Source organism: Coffea arabica, chromosome 1c (assembly GCF_036785885.1).
Source record: "Coffea arabica cultivar ET-39 chromosome 1c, Coffea Arabica ET-39 HiFi, whole genome shotgun sequence".
In the NCBI taxonomy this organism is placed as follows: Eukaryota; Viridiplantae; Streptophyta; class Magnoliopsida; order Gentianales; family Rubiaceae; genus Coffea; species Coffea arabica.
Genome location: NC_092310.1, coordinates 11,536,387 through 11,558,688, shown reverse-complemented (window position 1 = coordinate 11,558,688; position 22,302 = coordinate 11,536,387). Strand labels below are relative to the sequence as shown.

The window sequence follows — 22,302 nt, the reverse complement described above, 5'->3', positions numbered from 1 at the left end:
TTTGGCATGTCCAAAAATGGAAAATTTACACCTTTGGAAACTAGGTTCAAGGTACTAAAAGTTCCTAGAAGACACTTTTTTAGGATTCTAGACGGAAGACAATCATTTTTCAGCTTAAAGTGGCTGATCTGAGCAAACAAAGTAGTTTCAGTCATGTTTTTCGGCCATTTTTGAAAATTTGGTAAAATTCACAAAAAGTGAACTAGCCTCTGAAATTCAAAACACAATATGAATTTTGAACAAGGTTTCCAACATAACAAACGGAACTAAATTCAGAGTTTTGAGCGTCAAGATATAGTAGTCTAAAGTTGGCTGAAATTATACACTGGTCGGCAAATTTTCCAGATTTGAAAAGCAAATTTTGGGACTTCAGTTAGGTATCGAAATAGTTTTAGAATAACACCAAATTTGGTATACTTAAACTTCCATATGAGCACTATTTTTCTACCAATTTTCACGTAAAAACTCATACGGGAAGGTAGTTAACAAAACCACCAAACTTTAGGAAATTCTCAAAGCAAATCTGTCCTCTAGCTTTCCTTTCTTTTCCAAACATTTTGCACAATGAAATCAGTCCCATTTCGGTTCATTTTGAAACCAAGGTCCTATAAACATCTGATAAGTAATTGGTAGGTAATTGACACCAAAATTCTCAAAACACAACATCCCAAATCAAACCTAACCATTCGGCTAGCAAGAAGAGAAAGATTTCCAGATTTCCAGCTTTGTCACAGTTTGGAAATTGTATCATATCTTACTCAATACAACTTGAAATTGAGAATGGTTGGTGACATTGAAAACTAGGTTCCAAAACTACATTTTATCAGAAGAAGTCATTTCCAAAATCAGTTCATAAGTGGTTCGAATTCAAGCCTCAATTTATAGCTTCTCATTTCCATTCGGGTGAACAGGCTGAACAGAACAGCCGATTTTATCAACTCACTTCAGTTCACACAAAACGAACTAGCTAGTGATTCTTATGCTGTTTTAAAACTACAAATTTCTAGTTTCAAATGCCATAAACACACTCAATTTTGACGTCTGTACAAAGAGATATGTTCGATCAAAGGGGCACTGTTCGGACAGCCTGAACACGTTTTCCAGATTTCTTCAAATTTTGAAATTTCAAGTTTTGCTCAACCAAATCAAATGATTTTTGGTAGAAACTTTTTACACATAATATACAACATCTATAAACTAATTTCACAGCCAAATAACCAACAAAAATTCGAAATACATGCACGAAAATCACCGGATAGATTCGGCCAAGTCCATGCACCACTCTCCTTCGATTTTTCTCTTCATTTCTCACCATAATCTTTTCATCTACACACATAACAATCATAATCAAGAAATTTACACCTCAAGCCAGCTACCTATAGGCCACCTCAAGATCTCTACCTAAAGATTAAAGCAAGAAAAATGGATTTCTCAAGCCCTCTGCCTAATTTCATGTTTAGGGTTTCAAACCCATGCAATATAGTCTTGATTCTTGAAGAAAAATGGAAGGTTTGAGGAAGATGAAGGTTACCTCTTGAACTTAGATGAAACCAGAAATTTTGACCGAAATCTCCCAAGAAAAGCCACAAGATAAGGTCTTTCTCCAAGATGAAACTAATCTCCAAAGTGTTTTGAGGTTGGATGATGATTTAGAAGCCAAATGGAAGCAAGACGAAGCAAGTTTGTGGAGCTTTTCTTCTCTTCTTTTCCCTTGCTGTTCGGCCAAGACAATGGAGGAGAGAGAGGAAGGTTTGAGTTGTGTGAAGCTTTTCTTGGAAGCTTAAGGAATTTGTGGTCAAAAGCTATGCAAAAGTCAACTACGAATAGCATACGCGCGAGGGTTTCGTACCACCGGTTTCTCTCGGTTCAATACACTTGTGCACTAATCATCTAATGTAATTCCTTTATCACTATAATTATTCACTCTTAGTAGTCTAATATAAGTTTCTTAAATCTCCACTTAGCCGTTCCGACGCGAAATAGCAAACTTCCGATTCGCGCGCGATAGAGCGAAATTTGAACTCATTCACCTCTAATCCCTCAATTAACTTTTCTTAGTCGATTATTGGTCATCCTTAATTCACCAAAATTATTGTACTCTCAGATCGATTATTGTCTCGAAAAACATGTATTCGCTATTTCTTACTAAACGAGTCTCCGAAAAATTAAATTTACTAACAGGACATTTTTAAAATACAAGTAAAACCTTTTTCGATGTAAATAGAGTTAAAATGGTTGAAATAAATTATTTGGAGAAAATGAGTGAATGAATATTTAAATGAGCCAGTAAAATAAGATAAAAATAAGAAAATTTTCGGGTTCTCACACACACACCCTTTTATCCCCTTCTTGGAGAGTAATCGCATCCTTCCATGCATCTTTTTATTTTCTAGTAGAGCATAATCGCTTCCCTCTATGTACTTTTTTCTTATTATGAGAACTCACTTTTTCTTGATTGATTTATTTAGTAATTGTATTCCATCATACTCATTGTGTTTCATATTCAGAAGTTTTGAGTGCTCAAACTTCTTTGTATGCAAAGATCCTCGACCGGTCACACACTTGTCTGGTTATAATTCATTTATATTTGAATTACATTTCACCCTGATTTTCATGCCGGACACAAAGGCAGCTGTGCACGAGTTTGATCACATTTTGCATTTCACCATATCACTTTGATAAGTAATGCCTATGATTTCATATTGTTTATCTTGGTTCGCCCTGCAACTAACGAGAAACATATAAGTAATTTGGTGTCTATATCTTGAATTTTTTCGAAATTCTAGATAAAGAAGGGCAAATTGTAGGCATCAAATTTTTATTATTGTTTCTGTTAGGAAATTGGTTTAATTTTTTTAGACAAATTTTTTGTTTTATGTGCAAGTAACTGGTTTTCTAATTATTTAGTTACTTGGAATAGTTGTTAAGTTATTTCCTATTTGTATTTGTTTAGGAATTAGAAATTATTTCTTATTCTATTTAAGTTTAGGACCTAGCATTGATTTCCTATTTTTATTTGGCTCTTGGCAAAGTAACACATCTTATGGGGGTTGGAAAACTAGAAAGTGGCACACAAGATTGACATGTAACCATGTACATGAGGTGAGAGAGGGTTCTTGGGAGACAAGAGATGGTATACAAGGGTTGAACTTAGGTTCAGGTTGTATTCCTGTATAGGATTTTCCTTTTATAATAAAAAATAAAATTTCTCTTCCTGGACATAGGTTTAGTGATGGAGCCGAACCACATTCAATCTTGTATGTCATTTATCTTTCATACTTATGACTTGCTATTATTAAATTTGTTATGTACTTGATATCTCAATAGTCATTTGTTCCGTGCTTGGATCCCAACAAACTAGTATCAGAGCGGGGTTCATAGTTGGATCTTAGTTAATTATTGAGATCAAATGGATTGGTGACTATTACTAATTCAATAATTTAATAGTTGATATCTTTGTTTCAATGGCTTGTCAAGAAGCATTGATGGTGAAGGATAGGAGTCGAACAGCATGGACACACTTGACGGTGAATTTAAGCAGGTGATTCAAGGGTCAAAGAAAAGATGAAGTCCAATGTTGATTTTGAACGTAAATCAATGGAGATTTTCTCACAACTTCAACAGTTGATACTTTATTCCGAATGGTTTTTAGATTCGGATTATGTTTTTTAGATAGTGTGCCATGTGTCCTAAATAAACAAAGGGATCTAATTTCTAAGCACTAAAAACTCTGATAGTGACAAGTTTTTCGTTACAGGTAGAGTTTTAAAAATCACACATGATAAAATAGTTTTGAGGATGAGAAGAATTATGGTGATTTTACCATTTGGTTGCCTTAATGGATAGAAATAGAGCTTATAGAAGGGGATCTCAAGTTACAAGTGATAGTGAGAAAAAAATCCTACGAAAGATAGATGGAAAATTGAGGCACCTTCTCGTGAGTCAACTGGAAGTTAGGTTCAGAATAACTACACATGTTCATTTGCCAATTGAACCAATTAGTATCAGGACTGTATTGATTCGGATGTGTAATTCAATACCATATTATTTGGTAGTTAAAGACAAGTGGCTGCTAAAAAAAATATTCGCCAAAGTGGAGATTTGTTAGAAAATTGGCTTAATTTCATTTAGACAAGTTTTTTATTTTGTGTGCAAGTAACTAATTTTCTAATTGTTTAGTTACTTGGAATAGTTGTCAAGTTATTTCGTATTTGTATTTGTTTAGGAATTAGAAATTATTTTTTATTCTATATAAGTTTAGAAATTAGCATTGGTTTCCTATTGTTATTTGGTTCTTGGTCAAGTAATGTATCTTATAAATAGGTAGGAGTTGACATACTACAAAGTGACAGACAAAGTCAACATATAACCTTATACATGAGATGAGAGAGGGTTCTTGAAAGATGAAAGATGGTATACAATGGTTAGGTTTGGATTCAAATTGTATTCTTATATAGAGTTTTCCTCTCATAATAAAGAATAAATTTTCTCTTCGTGGACATAGGTTCAATAATGGAGGTGAATCGCATTAAATCTTGTGTGTCATTTAACTTTCATACTTGTAACTTGTTTATCATTAAATTATTGTGTACTTAATATCTCAATAGTGGTTTGTTCCGCGCTTGGATCCCAACCATTTCAATATTTTCTTGAAAATTTTATCTATTTATGGGTCATTTATTTTTATGCATTCTAAAGTATATTTTTCTCATTTTTGTAGGTTTATCTGAAAAGAAGAAGAAGAAGAAAAAGAAAAGAAAAAGAAAAATATAAAAAGATGAAAAGAAAAATCCTAACAAAATTTATATAAACACACACCCTAATCATTCTTTTTTTCCAACTAATATACTATTAATCCAACTCAACACTCCACGTCCCATCCCTTTTTTGTTGATTTTTCTTGATAAAAAAAAACACAATCATCACCAACACAATCTAACACACGCACTTTCTCTCATTATCTCAAGACATACTCTATACACACCAACATATTTACATGCAACTCTCTCTCTCTCTCTCTCTCTCTCTCTCTCTCTCTCTCTCTCTCAACAGAAAAAAAAAGTAGATGAAGGTAGAGGAACGATGTTTAACTCTAGGAGTTTTTTTTTTCCCTTCAAAATTTGTTCATAGCAATTTGAAGGCCCTCACCGTTTCATTAAGGTTCTTTCTTATGTTCCCATTTCTATTAAGTCATGTCACATTGTTCAGTTTCCTTTTCGTCTGTTGAGAGAATGTAATGGCTGGAATTGGAATTTATGTTTCTATTTTGAGGACATACTCAATTGGCTTTTGATTACATTTACATGCTTGTATGGCTTTGTCCATTTCCTCTTTTTTTTTTTAAATCTTTCCTTTTTCTTTTTTTTTTGCCAGGAATCTTTTTTGTTTCTTATCAATATTCATATGGTGTGTGGGTTTTGGTTGAATAGCTTTAGGCTTTTAGGGATTAATTCTAATGAATTGATTGAAATGGGTTCCAAATCCATTATGTCTAACACATATTTGACAAAATACCTAAATGAAAAATCAAATTAAAGAAGTAAATTTTGTGTAAATATTTGGCCAAAATAGTTAATTCATGGCCTGGAAAAGCTTGTTTGATTTTTGAATTTTTTTTTAGCACCAAAATCAATGAAAATGGGTTTTTAGTTTGGGGCATGTTCTATTTAATTTACCATATTTGTTTTTGTTTTCTTTTTAAATTAAGATCATGGTGGCATTGTAGAATCGAAAAGATTTATTTTCCTATTTTCTTGTATGAAATTTGGTAATGGTTTGGTTGAATTTAAAAAATGGAATCCCCGTTGTAAATTTGATTTTTTAACCCCTTTTTGTGCATTTTTGTGAAAAAATAAGTTCGAAAATGGATTCTACACGAAAAATAGTGTGGCCCAAATACTGAAAATGATCCAAATTTTGATTTTACAATTTAGCCCTTAAACATTTGAGTAATTCCATTGTAGCCCAAAAACTTTGGATATCTTTCATTTAGGTCCTTATTTTAATTGCATTTTGGCCTCTAAACTTTTTGCCTTTATTCAATTTTAACCTCTAATCTATTCAAAAATTATATTTTGACCCTAAAAAAATTTTTCACTTTCATAAATTGGACCCTAGCTATTTTTTGATTTCTCAATCACTTCTCCATCCCAAAAAGTGACAAACTTTTTGGGAATGAAGCTTTTTATGAATAGTGAAGAAAGAGAATAAATAATTTCTTAAACTTCCTAAAATGACCATTATTGGGTTGCCCAAAACTTGTACAAAATGATTCATTTATGCTGCCCGAATTGTGTTTGCCATCAAATCAATAGTGTGGACACCATTCATTTAGTTAAAAGGTTTCAACCCACTTGTTGTTGTATGTTGCTCACACAAAACCAATTGATGTGTACTAGTAACGCACTGCTTTAATGTATGATAATTTTTGATAAATTTTGTTGGACCTGCACATATGATTGTAGTAAGTTTGAGGATAAAAGTGGAAGAAGGAGAAAATTTCACTTGCTATTTTTGGTAACATGACATAATTTTGGGACAGATTAAAAAAGAAAGTATGATACTTTCAATGGGACGGAGGGAGTCTAATTGTTTCCCTTGTTGAATTGCTAATTATGCTTTTTAAGTGCATTTATCTTTCAATTTTGGGTGTTTTAAGTTTACTTGCAACTTTGGCATGATAATGCAAATTTATTATGCTTTTATGTTTGCTTTTAAAGTATTTTTTTTATTAAATTGGTGTCTTGATCCTTTTGTTAATTCTTGAGTATAAATAGGTCAATATTTCCTCATCATAGTCCACTACATCAAAAGAGGAGGTATCCATGTTACTCTCTTAATTCGATTATGTGTTCCTATATACTCCTATATGATTATATATTTTTATGTATTTTCTTTTATTTATTTACTTTTAGTTTATATTCATTTTTATCTTAGTTTAATTTAAGTTTTATAATTATTTGGGGTATTCGAATACCCAAGATGTAATAGATAAGTTGTATTTTTCTTTTTACAAGAATTGTAATTAGATAGATAAATATAATAGATAAGTTAGATAGGTATATTTTACTATATTTTCTCATTTTAGATTATAATTAAGTTTCCAAATGTAATAGATAGGTTATATATGTTTATTTTCTTGTGTTCCCCCCCTTTATATTGTATTTATATCTCCAAATGTAATAGATAGCTTAGATACGTTTATTTTCTTGTGTTCCACCCCCTTTAGATTGTATTTAGGTTTCTTTTAGCTTATGTACTAACGTGCTTTATTTGTTTTTTGTAGGATTTCATATCTAGATATCATATGTGCTATATATCTTTTGTGTTCATATGTGTTTATTTATTTTAATTATAATTTATATATTTTATTATTATAAATAATGAGTGCATGACATTACCATACTAGTCCAATATTAGTTATGATTTTTTTTTTCCGTTTTTTATTAGTCTAATGCTAGTGAGAACTTATAAAAATGAGTTAGTCCAATGCAAAATCCATATGTCATCCACATGATAGATTCATCCTTTGTGTGTCATTCATTGCATTTTCATGTATTTTTCCTGTTTTAGGTTTTTTTTTTGCATAATATATCTTCTTATATTATTCTCTTATCCCTATATACGTGAACCATGTAATTTAGACTTGCATTTAACTTAAGAAATTAGAAAAAAATTAGGACATTTACTTGCTTAGATTAAAAGAGTCATCATTCAAATATGGAAATGAATGAGTATGGATTTTTTAGCCGTAACCCGGTACTACCCCTCTATAAGAAAGAAAATTGTGTCATGAGTTTTAGTCCCTCGTACCCATTATGTTACATACATACATACATATATATATATATATATGTGTGTGTGTGTGTGTGTATGTGTGCATGTGTGTGTATGTATACATATAAATCTATATATACACACATACATATATACACATTATAATTTTTATTTCTTTGAATCTTTTTTTTGGCATACACATGACTCATTAAGGGATTTTTCTTGGGTTTCGCAATAAATGTGATTTATACCAACTGGATCTTGAAGTAATAATTTGTTCCTCCCGATATCTCTTTAGATTTAAATTTGCATCCATGTAGAAAACATTTGAATATGATAAGTTTGAGGGTTATATTAGGAAAATTTTGATTAAACCTTGCAACTAACTTATGTTAGATTGAAAGGGTGTTTTAGGTTTGAATTAATTGAACCTTTGCCTTCCCTTTCTACTACTGTGAGTTCCCAATCTACTACTGTGATTTTATTTTATTTATTTTTATCAAACCTTTTTTCCTGTGACTTGGTACACCTAAATTTATTATCAAGTGGTGACTATTTTTTGCAAAAACCCCCTTTTAGACTATCTTTTTAGGCTCAAGTTGTCGCATTTAAAAGTCCCATTTTAGGCCAATTTCTTATTTTCTAAAATCAAAAACATATTTTTTCATCAAGCCTTTTTTTATTTCAAAAAATAAGGTGGGACAATACTTACATATTTGGTTGTCCATAAGCTTTTCTATCTAAAATGATTGTATCATGACTTCTTTGAACTTAATGATTTAACATTTCTTCTTTTCCTAATTCTTTCTTCTTACTTTCTTTTTCTTCCTTTTCTAATCTCACAATTTCCTTCACCCCATACTAATATTGACTTGTTCATGATAAAATTACATACTTTGTTTTACTTATTCTTTTAACTATCAATAATTGATTAATCACAAGTTCTAACTTGTCTATATGTACATAAACAATCTAACTACTAGATTAAAAGTTCGTTATAACATAAATTTTATATTATCCTTTATCTTAAAAAAATCCCTCAAAAAACCCAATATCATACTTAATTTTACCTATTTGATATTGGGTTTTTTAAGAGATAATATATGAATACTTTAATCTTTCATGTGTCCTTGATTTAAAGGTTAAGATTAAGATCCTAAGATTTAAAGTTCTTGGTTCAAATCCACTTATCCTCTCCCCTCTCCTCCACTTCTTAAATCTCACCCTTCTTTACTAGAAAAAATATGAAAAAATAAAAAATAAAAAATAACATCCTTCATGTTCAACAACTACAATCAAAACATAGAGAGTGCCATTGACAAAAAAAAAGGAAGGGTAAAATATGGATTCGGCTACTATCTCATAAAGCGATGATATATTAACATGTCTGACCTAATTAGTGGTCTACATGTGTATTAGATTCATATCAAAATAGAGGCATGTATAGACTAACCCAATTAATGATCTACTTATGTACTAGGTTCGTATCAAAATAGAGGTCAAAAGTTGTAGCATCACAAAATTCTATTCATGATAAAGTCATAAAACTAGGCCAAATATGAACTGAAATTAATCCTTAATTTTTACCTTCGTCTACTGTCCTTCCTTGCAATAAAGTAAAAGGGTTATTTGTTCAACCATTGTTATTAAACCCGGCCCGACCTAGTGATTCAACTAAATTGGGCTAGGTTGCTAATTGGATCGTTTGAGCAATACAGTCGTTGACTTGTCAACGGATCGGCGGTTCAATTGGTTAATTCGGTAAACCGAATGATTTTGTAAGGAACCCGTTGTGTTAAAAATTTTTAGAAGATGTTGAAGTGATGGTTCAAACATGGAACCTCACATATAGGAGTAAAGTACAATCACCACTGGACCAACAGCCCATTTGTTGGCTGGTCCTTGTTATATTATATATTAGACTTTTATTTTTATTTTATTTCTCCAAAACAAAATTTATTTGGAATCTTTTAATAAAATTTTATTATTCCCCGAATTCTATAAGTTACGAAATGGATTTAAAAATTAATATATTACACAATTCATTTTAAAGATAAATATCGTTATTAATAACCTTTTGCACTTAAAATTCATAAATAAACTAGATAATTACATTTTGATAAAATATTATACTTGAAGTTCGGTGGATTACTAATTAAATTTAGGTTTTGTTGATTCTTATAAGAATTAATGATTCTATAATAAAGACTGACTGAATAGTTACTGTGGCATAGTTTATTATAATTTCAACCATATAAAAAATTATGAGACATAATATCTAAGTATATTTAGTGACCCACCGGTGGTTGAACCACTCACTCACTGGTTGAACCAATAATCCAATGACCCACCTCTTTCATTGAATTCCTCCTCGGGTCAGGTTTAATAACTGTGTGCCCAACAATAGAAGAACAAAGAGATGGTATTAGAAACCTCCCCTAAAATTTCTCTTAATATCATTTAGTATCCTTAAGGTTTTAAAATATCAATTACCTTCCTTACTTTTGTTATAGGGATAATATCAGAAACCTCCCTTGAGATCTCTCTTAATGTCACGTGGCACCTCTAAGATTTTAAAAATATCACTCACCTCCCTTACTTTTGTTGTTTGTGTAACAAAAGTTTTAAAAACCCTAAATTACCCTTCTACTTGCTAAATAAAAATGCTCCTAAATCACTTAGTTTATTTCAAGAAAACCATCATTTAAAAAATAATTTCTAGCAGTACTACCACATCATAATACTATAGTCCATAAAAATATATATTTGAAAAATAAAAAAGATATTTGCAAAGAAATACAATTGATTAATTTAACTCTATATGCTCAAAACTGATTTCTTATGAACTTTATCTTTTTTTCCAACTTTTTCTCAACTCGTGGTCAAACCTTTAAGTTGCACTAATCATTATAAAAACACAACTCAAAATAAGCAAATAAATCATACCCCACTCTATCACAATTATAAAAAATAAAAGATAACAAAATTCAATTTACTATAATATACAAATAGAAAATTACATAGTCATCCAAAAAATGAGTAAGAGAGAATATTGAAGAAAAGGGAAAGAAAAGAAAGTGACTTTTGTTTCCTTGTTTTAATTTTTAGCTCCATTTATTTGATATGTAAATTATGTTTCAAGTGAGGGTTAATATAGTTTTTTTGCAATTACTTGGGGAGGTAATGAAATCTTAGGGGTGCCAGGTGTTCTTTGGAGAAATCTCAAGGAAGGTATCTGATATTATCCCTTTGTTATATGCATAATAGAATTTAAAAGAAAAACCTCAAACTACCCTTTTGCTTATTTGTTAAATAAAAATACTATAAAATCATTTTATTTACTCCAAAAAAATCACCACCTTAAAAACAATCTCTAGTTGTAACACCACATCTAGAGATGGCAATTGAGCGGGGATAGACGGGACTTAATTAGAATTATAAAATATGGGTTATATTGAAACAGTCCCATATTGGTCATGGGAGGGGCCCAAATGGGTTAGACCCACACTAATATTGCTCAAATACTCTATAAATCCCATTTTATTTTTTTTAAAACTATTTTTTCCTAATCAAATATCACAATATTGCTCTATTTAATAACATTTAGTTAGTTGGTTTAGCTTTGTAAAAGTTCTACATTTCTCTTTATACATACATACATACATACATACATACATACATACATACATATATACATATACATATACATATATATATTGTGCGATAATTTTTCAAGCTAAATAAAATTTACTAGATATAAAATTCATAAAGGACCAATTCTAATGCAAATAAAAATACATAGATAAGAACTAATTTAGTACTTTACACCAATAAACAACCTTTCTAGGTTTAAAACATGGAAAGCTTCACAAAACGACTAAAAACAAAAAATGAATCAAATTCAACCAAACTCCCACCTTTCGACATTACTTTATTTTTGTTGTGTTTGTCCTACACTTCTCTTCCTACTTTCTCAACTCTTGAGTCTCATCTTTTCTATTCCAAACCCATCACACCCTACCCTCCAACAACAATGCCCAGAACTAAGAATACTACTACCATGTCATTCACTCTTTGTGTTCTTAAAAAATCCAAACATTTATATTTACTACTTATTAGGATTGCTACATAATCAATAATATTACTAGTTTTCTACTACTCTATTGGAGCATCCATTCCACCACTACCACCACCATTCGCTTTCTATATCTACTGATTAAACACACACACACACACACACACTCTCACTAGTACAGTAGTAGTAATACTTGTGTATTTACTTCTACTGCTAAATACACACACAAACAACAGTGCACTACTGCTACTACTACTAGATGCACATACTATATGACTGTTTTGGAGAATTTGGTGGTTTTTGACTTTTAGGCAAATCAATGTTCTTAGATTTTGGTTGAAAAGAAAGGCTCATGGGGGTTCCAAATAGATCCCAATTAGACCTATATTTTAGATGGGTATTATTGGATATACTTCCAATTAGGTCCAATCCCATATCTTACATACCCATCCCGTACAAATTAAATTTGGGTATGGGATCCCATTAGGTCTTAGGACTTATTGCCACCTCTAACTACATCACAGAACTATAGTCCATAAAAATATAAAATAAAAAGATATTTGTAAAGAAATATATTAGCACTAATTCAACTTTATATACTTAAAACAAATTTCTTATGAACCTTATTTTTTTGCCCAACCTTTTCTCAACCTCTACCCTAAACCTTTAAATTGTACTAAATCATTATAAAAGTCAACTCAAATTAAATAAAGAAATCATACCACATCTTATTAGAATCACAAAAAGAAAAAATAAACAAAATTTATTTTTTTATTATAATTTGCAAATAAAAAATTACATAGTCATCCAAAAAAATGAGTAAAAGGGAATGTTGAAGAAAGAGAAAAGAAAAGAAAGTGATTTTTGTTTCCTTTTCTTTAATGTTATGAACTCTATTTATTTGATATATGAATTATGTACCAAATGAGGATTAATATAATCATTTTGCAATTATTAGGAGAGGTAAGTAATATTTTTAAAATCTCAGGAGCGCTAAGTGATATTAAGAAAAACCTCAGGGGGGCTTCTGATATTTATCCCAAGAATAAAAGCAAATAAAACAAGAAATGCAACTGAATTCAAATTTCGACCACCTGCCAGGCCGCCCCAACTGCCCCAACGGCCAACGCTTCCCAAAAACCTATTTCCCAGAATTTGCGATTCCTGAAGTCTCCTCCATTCGTGTCCCTCACAAAACTTAGTTCAAGCGTTGGTGTTCAAATTTGTAACCCACTTTTGCACTTTGGCAATTTCTGTGAGCAATTGTTCTTCTAGTAATTTGTCTGCATGCCACATGTTTGTTAAAATGCCCAAGCGATAGACCATTGCCAAAAAGGAAAAACGATTTAAGTCCCTCCACATCTGATTGCAGGATTAAATGTTTCGTAAAGAGGCCCAAGAATTTTTTAATCCTTATCATGGGATGATGGTAAAATATTGCAATGGGTGCTTCAAACTGTATTCGAGTGAGAGTGGCTTTACAGAGCTACCTAGAAAACTGAAGAAGTCTGAGCGAAAACCATTGGTGACGAATGTTAATGAACTTAAGCAAAGAGCCAGGTTGGAAAAGCAACAGAGGAGGCTTGTCCAAGAGGTTACTCTTAATGCTCCTGAAAATGGTTTATTGGTTAAATCACTAGTTCCAGTCGCTCATCATGTTTTATCTGCTAAAGCTGAATTATTGGCTTGTGCTAGGAGAGTTGCTGATAATATTCCTATTTATTTCTGCAGGTAAATCAATAACAGGATTTCCTCAATAATTGTGACTTAGTATTTTGTTCTTGAGAGCTGCATTGGTCATTTTAATGTGAACAATCGATTTTGCTTTGTGGTACTCTTAGAAGGATATATATGGCATAATGCTAATGGTGTCTCATTCCTAAATTGCAATAATTGAATTATGTAGAGATTAAGAGTTTGCTTCCCTGTTTTTATTTGAAACTGAATGCAAAAAGTGGAACATTGGTTTGCACAAAAGCAAAAAGGGAAGAAGCTAAGCCTTTCGTGTCAATTTGGTCAGCAAAGTTGGTGTATAATAACATTCTGTTGGTTATGTTGACTAAAAAAGAATCAAAATATTTGTGACGTCTGAAAGAATGACTATGAGAATAATGATCTGGACCACATAAATTTTCCTTTATCACCTGGTAGTTTTTGAGATAGGATCCAGTGCAAGTGGAGTATTTTTGGAAAATTTAGACATAGTGATCAACAGAAGGCTACATGAATTGGAATATCAAATTATAGTGTAAATGAGAAGCTGAATAGGAGTGTAGTACTCAGTGATTATATAATTCAGCAATTTTAGAGTGCTTGACCAATGAGGAATTGCTTTTTGCAAACCACGTAATGAATATAAGATTTCTTCTTTTTCTGAGTCATTTCTATCATCACCGCTTTCAAATAAATGTATGTGAGAATCTGCAATAGTTTGCTCCTGTCTAGTGTCTAGCATCATTTGGTAATCTCTTAATGCATTCAAAATTGTGATCAAGACTAGTAGAAAGTCTTTTTTCTTTTTCTTTTTAGCAGATTACTAGAAAGTTGGATGAAAGTATTGATTGTTGGATAAAAGAATTCTTTCTGGAATGACAGCCGGTAGGAAATTGAGTAACTATATGCTGATAATTTGCACGACTCCATTCTTGCAGCTTATGTGGCGAAGTTCATGTAGGTGGTACTCCTCATATGATTAGAACATGTGATGTAAGTGGCAGTCAGAGCACTAAAGAGCACACTTGGGAGAGAGGGAAAGTCGAACATCTATTACCTGTAGTAGACTCTTTTCATTTATATGACAGATTGGGGAGAGCTGTTTCTCATGATGAGCGGCTTCAAGTGGATCGGATTCCTGCAATAGTTGAGTTATGTATTCAGGCTGGAGTGGACATCCCCGAGCACCCGACAAGGAGGAGAGAGTATCCTATTTATCGTGTTGCTGGCAGGTTGATTGATTTCGAAAAGAGATTCCCAAAGGATTATTCATCTGGAAAGGACATCAGTGCCTTTGGATTTTGGGATACTCCATTAAAGTCTGGTGGAGTTGAGAAAAATTTGGATTTGCTTTCTGATGATATAAAAGGTTTGAGTTTTATTGTGTTTTCCCTTCCAGGGTGCTTCCTCTGGTGTTTATGTACAGAAAAAAATCCTTATGCCATTTATGATATAGAGATAAGTACACTAAGTATTCCAGATTCTCTCGTTGGAAAAGTTGTAATGAATCGGTTGATTTCCCTGTCTTGATGAAATTTATAAATTGTGTTCCAGCAATACTCTGTTTCCACTTTTATTGCAGAAGTTTAATAGCTATCAGGTCCGCTGCATGCATGCTGAACTTAAAACGGAAACATTTTGCAGGTTTTGCAGAGAAAGGCATGGAAGCATGGGAGAAAATGCGTTCAGGAGCCATAAAATTAATGCAGAAGTATGCAGTTCAAACATGCGGATATTGTTCTGAGGTCCAAGTTGGGCCCAAGGGTCATAGAGTGAGGCAGTGTCAGGCATTCAAGCATCAGATGCGTGATGGACAACATGCTTGGCAAGAGGCAACAATTGATGATGTTGTTCCTCCAGTATATGTTTGGCATGTTCGAGATCATCATCCTGTTGTACTTGTAGATGCTTTGAAGAGGTACTATGGAAAGTTGCCTGCTGTGGTGGAATTGTTTGCACAAGCTGGAGCAAAAGTTGGAGAGAGTTACAATGGTGTAATGAGGGAAGATGTTGTGGTTCCCGAATTAGATGAGGAAAAGCTGGTTGTCTGAGGCTGTAAAGCAGTGCTTAAAAACTGGTAGTTTCATACATCCCTGAACCATCTGCTAGTGAGATTGGATATTCTCATATCACAACCCTTTCTTGAACACCTAATCAACTGTTCAGCGTTAGCCTGGAGTCTCTTCACTGATGCATTGCAAAGGAAAAGAGAAAGGAATAGGTGGAAAGTAATTGACATAGAGTACGAATTTTTCAGTGCGGCATTACTAAGCTTTCAAAAGGTGGATATAAATTGTTTGTTCCTGTTATGCCTGTCTCTTGGAATTCCAGGAATTAGGTAATTCTGGCATTCTCGGCTTTGAATTTTAAGTCAACTTTCTCTTTGGAGTAATTGTTGGATGGAGCTTTGCTGCTGGTTCGAAGTCTATGAAAGCAATATTGATGAATAATGGAAAACCGCATTGAAGCTGGGTTTTCTGCAGCTTCTAGCAAGGTCCACACATTGGCCTTAAAAATTAATTAAAGCTTTGGTAAAACAGGATGTAACTTTTAGGTCAATGCATATCTGGTTCGTGATAGCTGTCTGCTGGTTAGGGTATTTGTTTATGCTGTCTAATCTTGTCTGTTGTTTATGCTCCAATAACTTGCTAATCTTCAGTTAGTTGATAATAACTCGCAATGAATCTTGCAACTATTTGTCATATTGCTTATCAAGTAGCATATCGCCATATCCTTTATAGCTGTATGAATTTCCTATTTCTGTGAATACTGGTGAAGAGATGGAAACTGCCAAGCTGGAAACCAATTGTTTAATTGGTCAACTTCAATGCAGCAGTTAAATGCGTATAGATTGGGTACGCTTAAGACAAAAGCACTCTAGTAGCGGACACTGACATTGGGAGATCTTTTAGCTGGTGATTTTTCATTTTATCTCTGGATCAAGAATATCTAAGCCCTCTAATTATCCTTACCAGGTCGTTTACGGACTAAAAAGAACTACAGGGAAACTACTGTAGTTTTCAAAAGCCATTAGGAGAAAGTTCCAACTTTGACCTGAAGGTTTCTATGGTTTTGTCTGTAGATTGGGTATGAAACAGAACCCAAAATGCAGGATTCTTTAACGGTAAAAATTACAGATATGAATCAATAGGAATCCTTTCCCTGACTAGTCTATGTATATCATAAATAAACAGATGAACAAATTGCATGCACAGTTGGCATGCCAAGGAAGACATTGGATGCTTGATGGCATCAGCTTGCTTCGTAAAATAAGCAACAACAACCGACACCAATCTCAGGACCACCACCAATAATGGTGGTGCATGGACGCACGTTTATTAGCACTCTCTCTCTCTCTCTCTGGCTTCTCTATATAGAATTTTTTTTATTGTGATAAATATTCCTTGGTGGTGAGACTCACAAGGTAGAAATTGCAAGGAAAACAAGTTTGAGGGGAATCAATTAGAAGCCATAATCTTCAAACAAGCTCTATGGTGCTTGCAATTGCAGGCAGCAAAGCAAATCTTTCTTGGCATTTTATTCAACAGATTACCTGTTATGGATTAAGATAAGAGCAAAAATGGTCGTTAGTTTGCTCGAGCTTTCAAATTTCCTAAGCCCACACTTGATTGTTCATCACTTCCCTCCCCACCCAGAGAACGAACAAAAAAGACAAAGGAAAACATCAATAGCATTTTGGAATAGGGACAAATCTCCATTGCTTCCATCAGTCAAATATGGAGTCGATACATCATTATGATGTGCTAATTGTGACAGTAAATTGAATAATATGTGATAATTTCAAAGTGTAAAGTGAAATTAGTCCAACATTTTTTGTTTGAACTCTTTCAAAACAATAGGAGAGCACCAATTCTACATCAAAAAGAATTGCCTATACATTTGTATACATCTTCAACATTCTCTACAGCCAATTCTATTAACGCAAACTTTATTTGCAAAATGCTTCTGTAGAAAGTCGATATACCTGATTTGTATTCATGTAATTCCAAAAGCAAAATAACTAATAAAGAAAACTAATTACTCTGTTCCACCAGCGCTGCTTCTTCCTTCATAAGCAGCGGTGCATTGAGGAACTCTTCCATGGCTTTGATAGATGATCCCTTGAACCCATCATTTTCCATAATTGTTTCCTTAATCATGTTCTTAACTTCAACAGCTTTCCTTCTTATTTCTTTCCCTTTGTCATTTTTACCCATGACCAACTCTATTTTGTATTTTATATCTTCATGCCTAACCTCAAAACTGATTCCTCTAGCCACCTCTACACAAACTCCAACCAATTCAACCAAAAGTTTAGCATTGTAAAATTGGTCACCTGCAATAGGCCAACCAATTAAGGCCACACCGTTGATGAGAGATTCCAGTACTGAATTCCATCCACAGTGACACAAAAATGCAGCTACAGCTTTGTGACACAAAATTTCCAACTGGGGTGCCCATTTTTCAACTATTAAGCCCTTGTTCTGATCTGTGATTCTCTGCAGAAAGCCTTCTGGCAGCCATTCTTCTGCTATAAATTCCGTGTTCGTGTCAAAACCTATAGGAGGCCTAACCACCCATATGAAGCTTGTCCCTCCAGCATCCAAGGCTTTTGCTAATTGCATCATTTGTGATGCTGAAATTGTAGTTTCAGAACCAAATGAGATGTATAGTACTGAATTTGGTGATTTTGAATTGAGCCATTCTATGCATTCTTCAGGAGTAATCCCTGATGTTTTACTAGCTTTAGCTCTTCCATCCACTGGTAACAATATTGGTCCAACCGCCCAAACAGGTATGCCTAATTTTCGTCGAAAATATGTTAATCCAATCTTGTCTAGCTCTTCCACTGTGTTGAACAAAAATCCATCTGAATTCACCCATGATGGAAGGCATTTTCTTTGGAAGATTGAAGAAGGATCAGAACCATCTGCTATAAGTACACTAGAGGAAAGCTGAGTCACATGAAACTTTCCAGCTTCAGGAAAATCAGGCAACATAAACTCACCTTTCTCATCATTGTTATGTCTATGAGGCAAGTTCAACCAAATTGAGTAGTAACAGGCCAAGCCAAACCCACCAGCTCCACTGAAAATAGCATGAAATACCCCAAATTCGTGCGCTACATCAGCAGACCATCCAAAAAAAAAGTCTCCTATGATGCAAAGTGGCTTGATACCTTTTTGCTGATCGATAAGATCAGCAAGTAGCTTCCTGAATGAAGGTTCAAGACATGGGGAGACTTCTAAAAGGCGAATGACAAGATTATAAGGAAGATCATCGATGATTTCGGCATCTGGAGGGAGGCCGTGATCTGAGCTGTTGAAGGGGATTTCAACAAGGCGAATGGAGGTGCTTGGAGGGATTGATGATTCCAGTTTCTTGACGTTGAGAGGGGTGCTTATGTAGGTTATGCTGTGACCTTTTTGTTCAAGCTGGAGGGCTAAGGCTAGAAAGGGTAGTATATGACCTTGTGCCATAAAAGGGAACATTACAATGTTTTCCTTTTCGGCTTTCTCCATTAAAATTCTTAACTGAGAGAGAGAGAGAGAGAGAGAGACAGAAAATGATATGTTGTTGATTTTGAACACTGGCCTATGGGATAAGAACGAAGGTCGAGTAGTTTACAAACATAAGGGACAAAGCTACTAATAATTGTAAATTTGGGGCTTATTCTAGATGCATCATTATACTACATTACTACCTGTTGAACTTCAGTGTCTGGGGTTAAAAAAAGGAGCAAATTATTCGAATGATCATTAAACTTTTATAATCGTCAAGTTTTGATTATTAAATTATTAAAAATTTAATTTTAAATATTAAAATATTAAAAATTAATATTTAAGGTCATTCTCTTAGATTTAATCGTTAAATATGTCATATCTGACTATCCGTGCAATTATCAAGACAAAACAAATGGACAATTTAGAAAGTTCGACAAACAATTTATTTTGTCTTTATCCTCCCTTAAATTTCCTCCCTCCGACAACTACATCGGTGGCTAGCGATTTTCTTTGCAAAATAAATCTGTTCTCTTCATGATATCTTCTCCTCCAAAATAAATCAAATCCCACAGCCCTTTACGGTCGTTCCCCACTGTTCTCTGTTTTCTCGCCTCTATACTTCTTCAACTTCATCCTGTTTCAAGTAATCTGGCAGAAGTTTATGAGACCTGTGGGAATGTATTCAGCTGCGGCAGCATCACTGGAATAGGATATCCTTTCCGGGGATACGAAGATCCAGCATACTGTGGCTATCCGGGGCTAGAGTTAAGATGCGATCAGAGCAGTAATGTTACAAGACTTGAGATCAAGAACATGACATATTGGGTCTTGGATATCCATCCAACCACCCAGACTTTGAGAGTTGCTAGAGAAGACGTGTCCATATTACACCTTGTTTGATTACTCCGCGAGTTATATAAACATCACGTCTCTCTATGGCTGCCTAGTCAATTTACCCAATGTTCTTTCCTGTGGGAGCAATGGAAGCAATAATGCCTCTGTCTTGCCTGGAGAAGTTGGTCCTGGAAATTGAGGGCCGTTGTGGTATATCCGGTCCTTCAAACGGGTAATGGAGGATCCGTTAATTTTACTGGCTCGGATCAAGTCCTCCGGCAAGGGTTCGACATCAGATGGAAACCGGATACTAGTATACGCAATGAGTGCGCCAGGTCCGGTGGAAGGTGTGGGTACAGTGTTGGCTTAAAAAATGGACAAAATAAATTGTTTGTGCAACTTCCTAAATTGTCCCTTTGTTTTGTCTTCGGAATCGCACGGACAGTCAGATTTGACATACTTAACGACTAAATTTAACGGAGTGGTCTCAATCTTAATTTTTGACATTTAAATGGTCAAATTTAGATTTTTAATAATTTAGTGGCCAAAACTCAATGATTACAAAAGTTTAATGACCATCCGAATAATTTGCTCTTAAAGAAATGATTGCTAAGTGGCAAATTCGTTCTTCAAGGTAAAGGTTGCAATTATAATACTTTCTTAGACTATATGGCCTCGTTCCACTATAGTTTCTTTTTCTTCTTTAATTTCAACATATTTAGTATGTTCACTTTGGATATTTTTAATAATTGTCCAATAGGTATTTACTAACACTATTGTTCAATGCACACCCTATGTGTATGCAAATTAATATATATATATATATATATATATATATATATAAGAAAAATAATGAACAGTTATTAAAAAGTTTTATTAGGTTGTTTAAATTTCTTTGACAAAATAATTTTATATTGGTAGTCATAATACTTAGAGGTGGTTATGTTGAAAATGTAGGCTTAAATAGTTGAAGGTGAAAAATGCTCATGGATAATTATTTTGACAACATGTGTATAGGTAGTTAAAGAAAAAGTAATTTTTATAAGGGTAAAAATGGAAGTTTATAAAGTGACAATAATTGTTTGCCCCATACCCCTTCCCCTCCCATTATATATTATATAGATATTTAATTTACATCCAACTTATCATATCGATACACACATTCACAATTAATGGATGCTTTTGTACTTATATATTTTTCAAATTAATTATATTTTTTCAAAAAATTAATATTTAAAACTCTTATTAACGAATGTCCATTAAACACTTGTTTGCCGAACCCTTTTACGTTTTTATCAGCAATAGTCCAACTCTTAACATATTTCTATAATATTCCAATAGAATTTTCCATGAAAGGAAAACTAGACGAGCCAAACCTCACTTTTAGTCTAAACTATTGCAATTTTTACATTTTTTATATTTAAGTGGCACCTAGGGCAAGAATTCGAACTTTTCACTGCCAAGGGAGAGTTTCAAATGTTCTCCTTTAATCAGCTTGGTTAAGCTACTTGGTTTATAACCAAGGCATGACAAAGATTCTAAATCTGCATCGTAAAAATTCCCAAGTTCAAATATGCTAACATTTTTTCTTGTTGTCCTCCTAAAACAGGTGAATCAATCGAAGCCAAATTGGCGCACCTTGGCTAATTGGGAAACATTACAAGAAAGTAAACCAATAAATTACTAAATGAAATTGGGTCTGCCTAACGAGCGTCCATTAAAATGTATTTCAAGTGTTAAATTTTTAAAAAAGTAAAATTAGTTAAAAACTTATATAAATGTAAAAAAAAAAGTAATACTTGTTAGTATGACTATATTCTATATACATTGTAAGTTAAATGAAATTTAATTGTGTTAACAAGTGCTGCATCGGGCACCTATTAGAAAAAACTAATGAAATCTATATCTATATGTATTCAAGAAGGGGTTTTTAGCAGAAACCCTCTCAATGGGTTCTAAATTTCTCATTCTTTTTTCTAGATTTTTGTATTTATTTTAATACATAAAAGTAGTGGGTAACCAACCCTATTACCAATCAAATTGAAATTTAAAATATTCCCACTATCTCTTAACTCATTTTACAACCACTCCTACAAATCCTCTCATCATTATCCCACGTTTATCAAATTGAAATTTAAAATATTTCCACTATCTCTTAACTCATCCTACAACCACTCCTATAAATCCTCTAATCACCATCCCACATTTCCTCCCACGTTTCCCACTTCAATTAAGAGTCCACTCCAATTTAAGAATTGTACCCCAATTAAAACTCCTCCAAACATAGAATTCTCATTCAATTTTCTTGCATGCTCATTCGTATTTTTTGGTTAACCAAAACAAGAACCTATTATCTCTTTCATCTTTCTTGTGGTGTCAATCTTAGTCTTTAACTTAGTT

At 33.1% G+C, this 22,302-nt stretch overlaps 2 protein-coding genes across 2 annotated transcripts; one reads left to right on the top strand and one right to left on the bottom strand.

Moving 5' to 3' along the window:
* The first annotated feature begins 12,933 nt into the window (after positions 1 to 12,933).
* On the top strand, positions 12,934 to 16,285 carry LOC113715605 (APO protein 3, mitochondrial-like). Its single transcript, XM_027239881.2, has 3 exons — positions 12,934 to 13,582; positions 14,503 to 14,933; positions 15,209 to 16,285. The coding sequence occupies exons 1-3, from the start codon at positions 13,230 to 13,232 to the stop codon at positions 15,613 to 15,615; spliced, it is 1,191 nt and encodes a 396-aa protein (XP_027095682.2). The 5' UTR covers positions 12,934 to 13,229; the 3' UTR covers positions 15,616 to 16,285.
* Positions 16,286 to 17,341: 1,056 nt separating this feature from the next.
* On the bottom strand, positions 17,342 to 19,227 carry LOC113715517 (UDP-glycosyltransferase 92A1-like). Its single transcript, XM_027239773.2, has one exon. The coding sequence runs from the start codon at positions 19,084 to 19,086 to the stop codon at positions 17,599 to 17,601; it is 1,488 nt and encodes a 495-aa protein (XP_027095574.1). The 5' UTR covers positions 19,087 to 19,227; the 3' UTR covers positions 17,342 to 17,598.
* Positions 19,228 to 22,302: the final 3,075 nt, after the last annotated feature.

What these genes read in the sequence shown, in the direction of transcription:
- LOC113715605 (XM_027239881.2), top strand. Translation starts at nt 13,230, where the DNA reads ATGTTTCGTAAAGAGGCCCAAGAATTTTTTAATCCTTATCATGGGATG. An exon ending in ATTCCTATTTATTTCTGCAG is followed by an intron (nt 13,583 to 14,502) that starts GTAAATCAATAA and finishes CCATTCTTGCAG; the next exon opens with CTTATGTGGCGAAGTTCATG. An exon ending in GCTTTCTGATGATATAAAAG is followed by an intron (nt 14,934 to 15,208) that starts GTTTGAGTTTTA and finishes AACATTTTGCAG; the next exon opens with GTTTTGCAGAGAAAGGCATG.
- LOC113715517 (XM_027239773.2), bottom strand. Translation starts at nt 19,086, where the DNA reads ATGGAGAAAGCCGAAAAGGAAAACATTGTAATGTTCCCTTTTATGGCA.